Source organism: Anopheles funestus, chromosome 3RL, assembly GCF_943734845.2.
Source record: "Anopheles funestus chromosome 3RL, idAnoFuneDA-416_04, whole genome shotgun sequence".
NCBI classification, from domain to species: Eukaryota; Metazoa; Arthropoda; class Insecta; order Diptera; family Culicidae; genus Anopheles; species Anopheles funestus.
The window spans coordinates 9,985,165-9,998,516 of NC_064599.1; the positions used below are offsets into that span (position 1 = coordinate 9,985,165).

General features: G+C 40.2%; 1 protein-coding gene across 5 annotated transcripts in view; it reads left to right on the forward strand.

Moving 5' to 3' along the window:
• LOC125771279 (rap guanine nucleotide exchange factor 4) overlaps positions 1–13,352 on the forward strand; it is a 112,668-nt gene that overhangs the window by 76,914 nt on the left and 22,402 nt on the right. For all 5 annotated transcript variants that reach the window (XM_049441740.1, XM_049441741.1, XM_049441744.1 and 2 more), the window contains 6 exons: positions 672–723; positions 1,591–1,709; positions 9,601–9,687; positions 9,928–10,069; positions 10,481–10,667; positions 12,553–12,698. In XM_049441740.1, coding sequence (XP_049297697.1) covers positions 672–723; positions 1,591–1,709; positions 9,601–9,687; positions 9,928–10,069; positions 10,481–10,667; positions 12,553–12,698 — 733 coding nt within the window. The remainder of the gene's footprint in view (positions 1–671; positions 724–1,590; positions 1,710–9,600; positions 9,688–9,927; positions 10,070–10,480; positions 10,668–12,552; positions 12,699–13,352) is intronic.

Sequence of the window (13,352 nt, forward strand, 5' to 3'; positions counted from 1 at the left end):
ATGTGGAATTGGTATCAATTTTTCACAATTTCTTCCAATCAATCTCGCCTCCCAAAGGGGATACATCTGTGCCGGTTGGACTTTCGATTGGAACAGGCGTGTGATTGAATTATGTGACATCAGCCCCTCCATTCGAGAGCGAGTTTATTTCGGAACATTCACAAAACCTTTCGACCGACTGGGAACAGTTTTCCGAAGTTGTTTTTCTTTTTCCAGCTCATCAATTTATCACTTCATTGAAATTGCGCACACAACAGTTGAAGCCGATTTACACTCATGATGAAGTATTTTTTTCTGTTAAAAAAATATATTTTGACAGTAAATACAGGAAGAAAAATATGTGCATGTTGCGAATGATTCGGTTGGAAAAAGCACAGTATTCTGTAGCTCGTAATTAAATATATGCTCATTGGGGGTTGTTATATTTCATTACTGTGCACGGGGCCGTGATGAGCGACCGGCTCCGCGAATTACACAGCAAACAAGATGTGCCGCTGGGTCAACAAAATGAATACCTTATAATTATTGGCACTTTGTACACCATGGGCGTAATCTGTTGCAAGATGTCTCTTTATTATGGAACAATGTACGCACGATGAAGGATTAATTTATTATAAAAAAAAAAAACATATTCATTTACGATTTTTTCTTCTTCTCTTGATTCGTTACAGAAAAATAAAGAATTAATGAACGACATAATCACAAACTGTAGGCTAAAAAATGGTAAGTAAATATATATTGTTAAGCGGAATGCATAACTTAAGGCGCTGGTAAATCGAAAATTTTACAATTTTCCAGAACGAAGTAATGTTATGTGCTTTAGTATGAATCAAACAAATAAGTCAGCACACTGCTAATGCAGAATTAATTATCGAAAACTCGCAACCGATCGATCTGTGTAATTACAGTACGTTCGATATGCGCGAACCGCGTTTGCATTTCCGTACACTAATGACGTTTTGCCCGAAGCCAATTTTGGGATGCTTCTGAATCGATGCGTCTGCTAGCGAACGGAGAGTGATTGCCAACAGATTTAACACTGCTAATATTGTTGTTGTCAGATGAAGGTGGATTAGTCGCTGTTGGAAGCAAACGCAATTTGTGGGCGAACGAAAACTCATTTCCCAAAACTATTTGAAGCAATCTTGTGGTTAGATTTAATGTGAAGTAAAGGTGATTTGACACTAACGGGAAATCGAATAATATTGAATAGACGAGCGCGGAGTGAATGATTAGATATTTAATGCTTTTTCTTGTTTGTGGATTTTAAAGTCAATTATTTTGTTTTTATTTAGGTGTTTCTGTAGTAGAGAAAGAAGTCAAACATTTTGGTTTAATTAAATTTCCTTTTTTTGCAATTTGTTTGTTTTTCTAAAGTAATAGGATTTTAAATTAGCTACCTAACGCTCATCTAGAATGTGTCGTTTTAACTGTATTTAATTACTATTTGCTTGGACGGCAACCTTAACCCATCACATTGCTACGCCACAAGCAAGATCTGTTGCGTTGAGCACACGTTTATTAATCCTTTGGGACCATTTCTTTCTTCTCTTTCTCTCTTCATTACGCCATGTTTCCCACCACAAACAGGATTTGGTCAGAGCATGCAGACGACCAGCACGGTCCAGACGAACGTGCAGCAGCAACCGTCGCCAACGAAAAAGCAGCTCAGTCCGGATCATCCAAATCCTGCCGCACCAATTACGGAGGTAAGCCCGTACGTGGGTTCGTCCACGGATGGAATCCGTTCATCCATTGCTTCATACTTACTGTGTCCCTGCCGCACCGGTGAGCCAAGTGCCGATTTACGGCCATTAAAAAACACGTTGTGCTACAGCAACAGTTGTTACCCGTGAGCAGGATTGAAGGATTTCCATCCATGCTCCGGGAAAGTTGGATTGAAAATGGTGGAGAGATAAAAAAAAGCAAATGCATAAACAAACAACTAGTGAATGAAATATAAAAGCTTGCATTCGATTGCGAAAGTGTACCTCAATGTTGGGATTGCAGTATGCGTCTGTAATGGTTACTAATGGGAACTTTGGTTCGCGATAGAATTTAGCGATGCCACGGGGATAAAGCTTTCATGTGGACACGCGTAGAAGCGCCTGATTCGCATGTATGAGTCACACGTATGATATTTTTCACATGCACTAGAACGGATTGCAAGAAGCAGCTCTTTGCAAAAATATGTTTTTCTATCTTGACTCTTGACTATAAACACCAAATTGCATAACTTTATTCGCTGCGTCATGCGAATTGCATACTCGCTCATAACATAGTCTGAATGTATGCAATTAGTATTGCAAATGACGCATTTTAATTAGTTCATAAATTTTACTTTGATGTTAATTTTCATTTTATGCTGTGGATTCAAATTTAATGATTCTCGTACAGGACTTTACGAAGGAAATATTTAAAAATCAAAATTAACTTATTATCCCTCCCTACAAAGTGATCAAACATTAAAGAGCTTACAGTTAATCCAATACAAACAAACGTGAAATCGCTATCAGTAAAACTCGGTGAAAAAGTTCGCATCATTTGCATTAGCGCACCACTTGGTAAACCGGAACACTAAGACGCAGCATAATCTTTCCAATGCTCGCAATGTCTCGCCGGGGAATTTAAACGATCCAGTAAATGGGCACACAAAAATCACATAAATTCAATCGATTGCCGTGTTGTCCGGCACACGTAAAGACGGTCGCAGGAAGCGGAAAAACAGGGCCATTCACCATAACTGCTGCGCACACCTGGCCGAACGCGGCCTGTTTAGCTGTTTTAGACGTAGCGAACATTAGCCATTGCCCCTCTTCACAAATGGTGCCATAAATTTCGGTTACACGGATTACGCTGATATTGTGTGCGTTCAAGGATTCAGGTCCGTTTGCCGGTTGGTTGAAGAAACCATTTCGCAACGCAAAAACAAACATTCAACCACTGCTAGCTCGTGGTGTTAGGATTTGGTTTGTACTTCTTTCCTTCGTCTATCGATGGAAATCAAATCATTCCTCTCTGCTTCATGGGAAAACACCCTTAGCTCGTAGGATAAGGCTTAACGAACCGCAATCATTGTCAACTGCAGATTTTGAAAGTTTCCAAAATCGAGCTCAACGTTATCCTTCGGCCGATCGAAGCTATAAAAGAGCGAAAGAGCACCCAGCAGCCGGTTCGGCCCATTCTTCATCATTTTGTCCCGAACGGTTGTCAACCAACTTCTGTTCCTGTTTCATGCTGTTGCTCCTTACATTTGCCGGTAGTCAGGCGTTGAATGTGCTGTCCTTATCGTGCCTTCCCAATGGACGACGCGTACCGAGGAAGCCTTAGGCAATGACCAAAAATACAACCATCAGCCAGCATCGGAAGACGCCACGCTGTAACGACTCTTAACGCAATAAAACCGGAAACCAGAGCAGGCGGATAATACGAATGCTAATTATTGTTCCATCGTCCGTTATCGCCAGGATTGTTTTATTGGTTGCCTTGGCCGGGGGGCCGAGCCAAACTCGTCGTTCCTTAGTTTGGCGTGGTGGTCGAAGGATCTCTACCACCGCCATTATCATCGCCATGATCATCATTCTCCCCTTGCGGTGGGACGTTTCGGTCACGATGAAAACCTCCCGTCGTCGTGCGGCCATTTGCCGGCGGGATACCATTTAAGCCACGGTTGCAATTTTGCAAAACCATCACCACTTGTTCCTTCCTTCTGCACGGTGGTTTGTGGTTTCGCTCCACTCCATTTTGCGCTCCACCATTTTTTTTTCTTGTCTGCGTGCTTGATTTTACAATTTGACGCTATATTACAACGAAATAAAATCCCCTTCGTCCTGAGCTCTGGGAGTGGGATTTGGGTTGGTCCCCCATTAGAAACGATCGGTAATAAAGGGAGAATAAATGGGGGCCAGGAATATGGGCGATATTTATGCAAGTCAGTACGAAGGGTCACGTTCCGTGCATTGAGGTGAACGAAATGTGTCACGTAATTATCACTTTGTCATTAAACAAGACCACTGTAAGGTTTTAATTATTTTTACAAATTTGTTTCAGCGAGCAGTTGGTATTGTTGTGGTAGTTTAAATAGAAACACTGCTGTACGCAAATACCAACAGCGAAACCACTAAGTATAATTTAGCTGCCCAGTGTAATTTATGTTTGTGGCAAGCAAATTTATCGGCGTTAGACGTTAACGGATGGATTTAACAAAGCAGAACAATGATCGATAAAAACGTATCGAATCGATTCATTTCAATCTGACTGTGGATTAATTATTTATTAAGTGAGCCGTTTAACAGCTTATTTTCAAATGTTTCCATGAAAGGATATAAAGACAACAAAATGGTTGTTTTAATAATTGGAAAAATTAATAACAATATTGAAAAACATGACAACGAAACTCCGATTTATTCCGATCCGATTTACTCATTTAAAAACATTATTGATTGTTGAAATTATTTTTATATTAAATTAAAATTAAAGCTTTTTTCAAAAATTGCATCGATTTAGGCGTAATGCTGCAAATGGTTGTTTCATCCGTTGGAGCATGATGATGTTATCTTAAAATAGCTACGATTCATGTGATGCATTTTTCTCAAACAAACTAAATACATATGTATTGTTACGGTAAGATAAACCCCGTAGAAACCAATTAGTCCATATAACTCGCATCGTGCAACCCGTCTCAATAATGGGTCTGCACCAGACAACGGGTTTGGAATGCTTTGGCATAAATAAACGATGCCGTCGTCCATTCTTGCCATCGTTACAACGAAGAATTCTTCTGCCGAATGCAGTTATCAATTGAGTGCAATCGAAAACCAATTAAAATGATAAAATCTCATCGACCACACAGCCGGCTAGTTGGGAGGGAAGGGAGGTTCGTGTTCTTTTCCTTCTGCCAAAGCTTTTTACGAGGTGCCTGCTGATGAGGTGGTTTCATCTAAGCTTTCGCCTTTAACGTGTTCGATGAAGGATGAAAATCGCATTGCTGACGATGTTATTACAAGCAGCTCGGTGCCGTGCGGTATTATTATCTGCTCTCTATTCCCTGCGGTGACATGTTGCGTCTAGCATTCCAGTAGAAAACGTTCCCCAGCACCGCAAGAATGACTCAACCGCAAATACCCGTTCCGGAGGTTTCCGATCGAATGGACTGATTGACGTAGTGGAGGTATAAAAAAGAGTCCTTTCAACCCGATCTGATCCAATCGGAACCGTTTGAGTTAGTTAGGTCGGTAGTTCACATCTCACGGCTGGTTGTGTGGTTGGTGAGGTCCGACGAGAGGTCCTTATAAATCTTCATCTTCAGTGATTGGGAATCCGGATCCGGTTTTGCACATGCCTGCTATGTTCGCCTACGGCAATCTTTCGGTATGCCTCACTGGAAACTGACCCTCTAATGGATGTCGATCAATATTTAATCGTTGAGATTTGCATTTTAACTATCCAAGCCCGATAGGACATCAGCTGTGGGGGAAAGAATTCATACCGAGTAGCAGCTTAGTGTCAAACACACAAAGAAGAATGCAAACGGAAATGGGGTGAAAGGATCAAAAGTTTGTCTTTCGCCCGGCAACACAATCACTTCGCACGGATTCGAAGAAAAAAGCTCCACAAAAATCTACGGTTGAACGTGGTGAAAATATTCGCATCATAAAGAGAATGGAAATTGATAAAATATAGCCTTTCGCGCTCGTCACTAACTTTACTACATTTCGCCGGAGCTGCGTGATTGAATTTTCAATTAATCCACTTCACAGCTGGCAGAAGGGAAACCTTCCGGAAGACTTGCATTTTGCGTGTATTAATCCACCCGCTCAAGCTACCATTAAATACCGCAAAAAACAGCACCAGCGAAGCCGTTCTGCGAAAGGCACTTTGCCGAACTTATCGATGGGAAAGTTTTCCCCTTTATCAATCCGTACCTTCCGCTGTAAGGTAAGGATGGTGTCGGTGCGTACAATGTGAGGGTGGTACATTGACTTGTTGCCCTAGAAGTTCCACGAACCAAGCTCACCACCGACGGGGCTTGGTCAAACTTTCGCCTTTTCGACAAGCGGTTCGGAAACCGTAACAAAGACCAAATCATGGTCTGATCAGGAATGATTTCTCATTCCTTCAGTGGCATTCCTGTCGCTTGCTGTAACGTGAACGTGTAGGCAAGGGAATGGCAAAAGTTTAAAACCAACACGTCAGCTTTAAGCGCGTACCGAGGTGACACAATCGTCTCATTAGTGATAGCATAATTCAATTGTGATAAATAAATGGTGCGAAGATAGGACTAAATTTTGGGAGGTTTAGAAGGCTGCATGTGCCAACATTCTGTACTTAATGTAAATAATTTATTGCAAATACTCTTAAACCACGAATTACTGTTTTTGCATACATTTAGGCGCTTTTTCATTCTGCTTATTTGTTAAGGGATACATTAAAGCAATTTTTCCGTTCTTTAAAGTTGCATTCTTCTTTAAAGTGTGCCCATGTGTGCCTAATTTGGGGCTTGCTGCTAAAAAGTATTCAGTTGACCACTGTTTTGACCAACAAATCCCAACCAAATCCCACATACCATACGGTCTGTTCAAATTGTTTTCAAAATCACACAGTAAATCATGGGCTTCGTTCCAATGCAAAACTCACTCATCAAAAAACGGTTGCCCCAACATGGCCTCTTTCTCCCTTCCCACGCCCCTCAAAAACCCCACAAAGCAAAAGCAGTCCCATAAAAACAAAAACTTGGTGGTAAAACTTTTGCACACCACATTAAACACAATTAACGTTCATTTCGGTTCCTTTTATGACCGTCTCGTAAAAGCGAAACGACCGTCCGGATCTGCCAGCAGGAAGCAGGAAAACCCTCCCTTTTAGCGCGTCTAGTGTGGTTAATGGAAGGAGCGAAGGGTTGAAGAATGTATGTGTGTGTATGTGTGTATTTCTCCTTTCCTTGGATCACTTCATTTCTGGTTTGATTGCTTACCTTTCATCTCTATCGTTCGTGCACTTGCCATGTGCATTTGTTTCTGCGCTTGTTTAAACATACATTTACCTCTTCTTCGTACATACCCTTAAAATATGCAAATTTGTTTCCCACCGTCAAGAGAACGGAAAATAACATCCACACAACCCAATCATATGGTGAAGCAAAGTGTAAATGTTATTGTTTTAGTGATTGTTAAGGTTGTTGTTTTTCTGTCGATGCTTTCACATCCGCGGAATAATGGCAACAATTTGCTATTGCTTCATTTGATAACCTTTTGATCTAACGAAATGATCAAATTGTTTCGCTGAGTCTGCTTAGAAATTGATAGAAAGAAACTAATAAAAGGCTTGTCCATTTGTCACTTTTGAATATCAACGGCCAAAAGACGATACTATCAACTCGAAAATTTCATAAAGCTTACCCCTTGCCATTTTTTTTGGGAAAATTAGCAAAATTTAAAAATTTGTTTTATTTAATGCGAATTTGTTGCAATATGTTTCTTTTCACTCAAACAATGCTTTAAATTAAAAAAAGGTAAAAAATAATGGAAAAATTGAAAAAATCTATCAATTTGTCAATCCACTAAGGCCCATTTTCGCACCAAGTTTTGCCTATAACTCGGTCGGTATCCAACGGATCTCCAATCTTTGCCTGTGGTCGATAGATGACACCAATGGCTACATTTTCTTCTTGGACGGCCATGCCCTCAGATGTCTGTGCCAGAAGTTATGCGAGGAACCAAGTTCCTTACCCTGTTTGAGAAAATGTAAAATTTTCCTCATTTTTGAGTAATTTAGCAAAATTTATAAATGTGATATATTTTAATGGGAATTTGTTGCAATAAGTTTCTTTTCACTCAAATAATACTTTAAATTAAAAAAAGAATAAAAAATCAGAAAAAAAATTTAAAAAAATTTTCAACTCGAAAATTTCATAAGGCTTACCCCTTACGTTTTTTTTCGGAAATTTTGCAAAAAAATTTAAATTGATTTATTTTAATGCCAAATGGTTGCAATAAGTTTCTTTTCACTCAAATAATGTTTTAAATAAAAAAAAGCCAACTTCTGTGCCAGAAGTTATTCGAAGAACCAAGTTCCTTACCCTGTTTGAGAAAATGTAAAATTTTTCCTCATTTTTGCACCAAGTTTTGCCTATAACTCGGTCGGTATCCAACGGATCGCCAATCTTTAACTTGTGGTCGATAGATGGCACCAATGGCTACATTTTCTGCTTGGACGGCCATGCTCTGAGATGTCTGTGTCGGAAGTAATTCGAGAAACCAAGTTCCATACCCTGTTTGTGAAAATGTAAAATTTTCCTCATTTTTGCACCAACTTTTGCCTATAACTCGGTCGGTATCCAACGGATCGCCAATCTTTAACCTGTAGTCGATAGATGGCACCAATGGCTACGTGTTCTTTTTGGACGGCCATGCCCTCAGATGTCTGTGCCAGAAGTTATTCGAGGAACCAAGTTCCATACCCTGTTGATAAAATGTAAAATTTCGTTCATTTATCAGCAATGTAGCAAAATTTTATAAATGTGATATATTTTAATGCGAATTTGTTGCAATAAGTTTCTTTTCACTCAAATAATGCTTTAAAATAAAAAAAGAATAAAAAATCAGAAAAAAATTTTAAAAAAATTTTCAACTCGAAAATTTCATAAGGCTTACCCCTTACGTTTTTTTGGGAAATTTTGCAAAAAAATTTAAATTAATTTATTTTAATGCCAAATGGTTGCAATAAGTTTCTTTTCACTCAAATAATGTTTTAAATAAAAAAAAGAATAAAAAATTATAAAAAAATTAAATAATTATAAAAATTTGAAAATTTCATAAGGCTCATTTTTGCGCCAAGTTTTGCCTATAACTCGGTCGGTATCCAACGGATCGCCAATCTTTAACTTGTGGTCGATAGATGGCACCAATGGCTACACTTTCTTCTTGGACGGCCATGCCCTCAGATGTCTGTGCCAGAAGTTATTCGAAGAACCAAGTTCCTTACCCTGTTTGATAAAATGTAAAATTTCGTTCATTTATCAGCAATGTAGAAAAATTTTATAAATGTGATATTTTTTAATGCGAATTTGTTGCAATAGGTTTCTTTCCACTCAAATAATGCTTTAAAATAAAAAAAGAATAAAAAATAACTAAAAACTAAAGAAAATATTTTCAATTAGAAAATTTCATAAGGCTTACCCCTTGCCATTTTTTTGAGCAATTTAACAAAATTTAGAAATTTATGTTTTTTGATGTGAAATTCAACATTGCTTCAACAATGTTGGTATAAACAACGCGTTTGGCCATATTGGCATTCGCAAACGCGACAATTGCTAAGCGTTTAGTGATGGGGTTACTTGCAAAAACCGTTCCGCTGACTTCGGAACTAAGTTTTTTTTAGAATTAAATAACTCATTTTAATACGTAGACTTTTTACAACATTGTAGTACTAATATAGTAATGTACTCTAGCTGAATGAGTTGCATACATTCAGGAGTTAACTGCGGTATACTGTACACAGTTAGGTTATTATTTGTACCGGGCACCTCCATGCACTAAATGACTCTCGTTTCTTTATTTAACAATTTAATCACCACTCATTTATTTTCCTTATCCTTTACAGATACCAAGCCCCGCAATGTCTCGCATGGGCTGGGCCCTTCGGACTCTTCTAGTGTCAGACAATACAAGCTGTTTAAAGGACCGAAAGGTAAGTAATATGTGAACCCCTGTTCATACAAGATCGTTCCCATACAATACCCTCACGGGAACAATCTGTTATAGTGTTCTCAGTGTGTGTGTTTGTTCATGATATGATCCAAACACGCAACACGTTTAATATTGCAACACCTCACCCAAAAACCTGGCACACTTGCGGCGATAGCAATGTAGCAAAGAATACACACCCGAATTCGTTATCGTTACTTATTGCATCTTTGTTTTCCTTTAGGTGGGTGGAAAATTCATAAGGAAATGTGCGCCCGGCACGGAGCTGGTCGAATGGTTGCTGAATCTCTCACCGATCGTACACACGCGAACACAGGCCGCCGGCATGTGGCAGGCGCTGCTCGAGGAAGGTGTCTTGTGTCACGGTAAGCTTCGTTGTGGTTATGTTAAATTGTCTCCCGTGCTGCATAACTGTTCACTAGCCTCCCGTACAAAAAAAAACGGGCACACGAAATCATCATTACTGTGCATCTTTCCGGTATTCTCGGTCTGGAGTAGATAGCGATACCCGGTATCCATTGCAACATCCACTTCCGGTTCGGTGCAAACTGCCAATGTCAGCAAGCACCGTGCTCAAGCATTCCTCGTCGGGATTCTGTGACTTCAGCATTTTTATCATACTTTTTCTTTGTTGAGTTAAGCTTCACGTTTTACGCGGCGGCGCGGGTTCGCTTTGCACCCTTTCCGTTTACAGCGATTCCTTGCGACTACGGTCTGGTTTATTTTAACTATTTCGTTCCCTTCTTTTCACACGTTTTTTCTTCCCATTTCGACAGTGGCAAAAGAGCAACCGTTCAAAGACAAGTGCTTTCTGTACCGCTTCAAGTCGGACGAGGATGGTACGGCCGGCGGTGCACCAACGTCCGACGATGTTAACCACGCGAACGATCACATCCGGGAGTCACTTCCGGCGCTGCTGCATCGCGGCCCGGATGCAACGCTTCGTATGATTTTGCGAAAACCGTAAGTATCGTACCGTGCTGTATATGTTTCCCTCAGCTGCAGCTCTGTTTACCATATTTTTCGGACGCTTTAACATTCCACCTTGGCACTTTACGGCGAAGCTGCAGTCGCGTGCACAACAAACAGTGTCAGATGTTTATTGTTGCATCTGAAATTATAATGTACCGTTCCCGTTTGGCAAAGTTTACGATCGTTTATTTCCTATTTGCAATTATTTATATATTTATCTACTCAACCATGTCTAATGCTTCCTGAAATAAAGAAAAAAAAAAGGTTCGGGTTTGCTCCAAACCGATAGGAATATGTTCGAACCTGGAATGCTGTTCCGGTCACAAATTCGGTGTTACTTTATCTTTACTTTATGGCAATTTTATTACAGCACGTACTTGGCGACCGCTGGTAAAACTACTTCCTTCGGTTTCATCGTTCTTTTATAACTCAATTTTCGACCACTAGTTTCAAACCGTAAACTCTTCCGGAAGTGCATTTTCCTTTTACCTTCCTCCTACCCCGATCCAAACGATGACGATGACGAAGGCGTGGGAAAAAGCGCGTAAAATGGCGAATGATGGGTGTAGACTCAATTTTCCACTGGCAAAGGTCGATTGAGAACCTCGATCGTTGCTGCTGTTGGTGGGAAGTGGGCGGTATTTTTACAACTCCTGCTCCCAGATAGCTTTATCGAATGTTGTATTATGTTAGTTTATTGAAGGATGAGCAGCAGGATGTGCGCGAGCGGTGGAAAAACTATTTCTCCTGGATAAAAGCATCGTAAAAGGGGAACCGGAATGGCATGACAGTGAGCTGCTGTATCGTTTTATGCATCATTGAAAATATGTTCCATCATTGCGTTTGTGAAGAAAAGTTATACCATCTTGTCGATAATACATTTTCTGCTGACTGTAAATTATGGTACGTGAGTCAGATGGCTATGGCTGAGTGGTTATGCTTCGCAACGAGAATCTTTAGCAAATATTCTCCTGCAACTTTTCGTCGATATAATGTGAAGAAAAGAATGTTTTATTTTTCGCTTTGTTAGGAAAAAAGAGGTAGTTATTGTTGTACACTTTACAAGTACTTTTTTTAAAAATTCCAATGAATAATATTTTTTCCATAAATTGATCTTCAAGTGTGATGCTAACATAACTCATCATGCCAATTAATTTTCAGATAAAGCAATCTCCCTTTCAAAGTACTTGCCATACGCGAGTTCACCAAAAAAAAGCTCAATTAATTTTAATGAATTGCTTTTCGTTTGATTGCAAACTTTTCCACACAAATCGCTAATTGGCAGAAGTTGATGTTGGCTCAAAGTTTACGTCGGCCTCCGGCTTTCGCCGCTTATTAAAAACTTCCTCCGCTTTGATCGTGTGACCAGAGGAATACTTCGAATGCCCCAGCAAGAACAAACATTTGCCAGAAGTAGAAACGTTAGTGTACAGCGTTGAAATAGTGCAAATATTGTACGTAAATTAAAACTCCTACTTTGAGGTGACTTAACATGCGGGATCAAGATGGTTTTGATTTTCGGGATGGAATGTACCTCAAATTCCTGGAACGATTAAACAGTGAGTCGTTGGGCGAGAACTTTTGAGATTCCTTTTGATGAGTTTGTTACTCAAAAGCGGGATGTGGGCCGAGAGACACGTTGAGAACGATGACAGTGCTTAGCTGAATATTTGTTGAATTGTTTATTGTAACCGTCCTTAATTAGAGAATTAAATAGAGTGTGCCGTGGCAGTACCTGAGCGATCTTCAACCCGCGCAAAACATATTTTACTTGCAAATGAACCAACAATTTGCACATTCTTTCAACGGTTTTGCTGCAGCACATAATCAACCCACACGCTTAAAACTATTTCCCCGGTTGCTTCCGATTCCGCAGATCGCACGAACGTACGCAGGAGGAGCTGGAGCTAGTTTACGAGGAGCTGCTACATATCGCCGCCCTGTCGCACCTGTCAACCTCCATCAAGCGGGAGCTGGCCTCCATTATCGTCTTCGAAGCACACGCACATGCCGGCACCGTATGTAAGTATTAGACGGCTTCTGTAAGCTGTCTCCCGAGAACTTTTGCCCGCCAATTCGAAAGGAGCAACCTTTCCGTCTGAATTCCTATTTGCGCTCGACTAATGACATTGTTTCCCCGTTCGCACAACTGTCTTAGGACCGTCTTTCGCATGTTCATTTGCCGCACCCCAAACACGGAACAGATCCTTACGACATTGCGCGACACATACACAGAGGATGGAATAGATATTTTAATTTTCCACCTCATTAGGTGGCCTATTCGTCTGTACGGCAATTTACAAGACATGTTTTTGTACTGCAAAAGAGACGATACTATTGACAAACCGGGCGAGGGAGGTTGTATTTTTCATGAGTTCGGTTGACTTTATACCTAGCCGGGAGAAGGTACCTTAAGATGCATGTTTCTAGATAATTGCCAATCATGATTAACATACTGTTTGTACCGTACAACTTAACACCAAGTCAAACAGACGACAGAACGCTCCAACCAGCTGCTTTCTTTCGCAAAACATATCACCATTTTGTAAAGAAAGGCACTTTTTTAACATTTTACTTTTTCCACGCGTGACGGTTCTCTGTTACAAACATCCATCAATCATTATGTCGACGCCGCTCGCATCCGATCTTCCGTCCCTCGAGAAGCTAACTTGACTT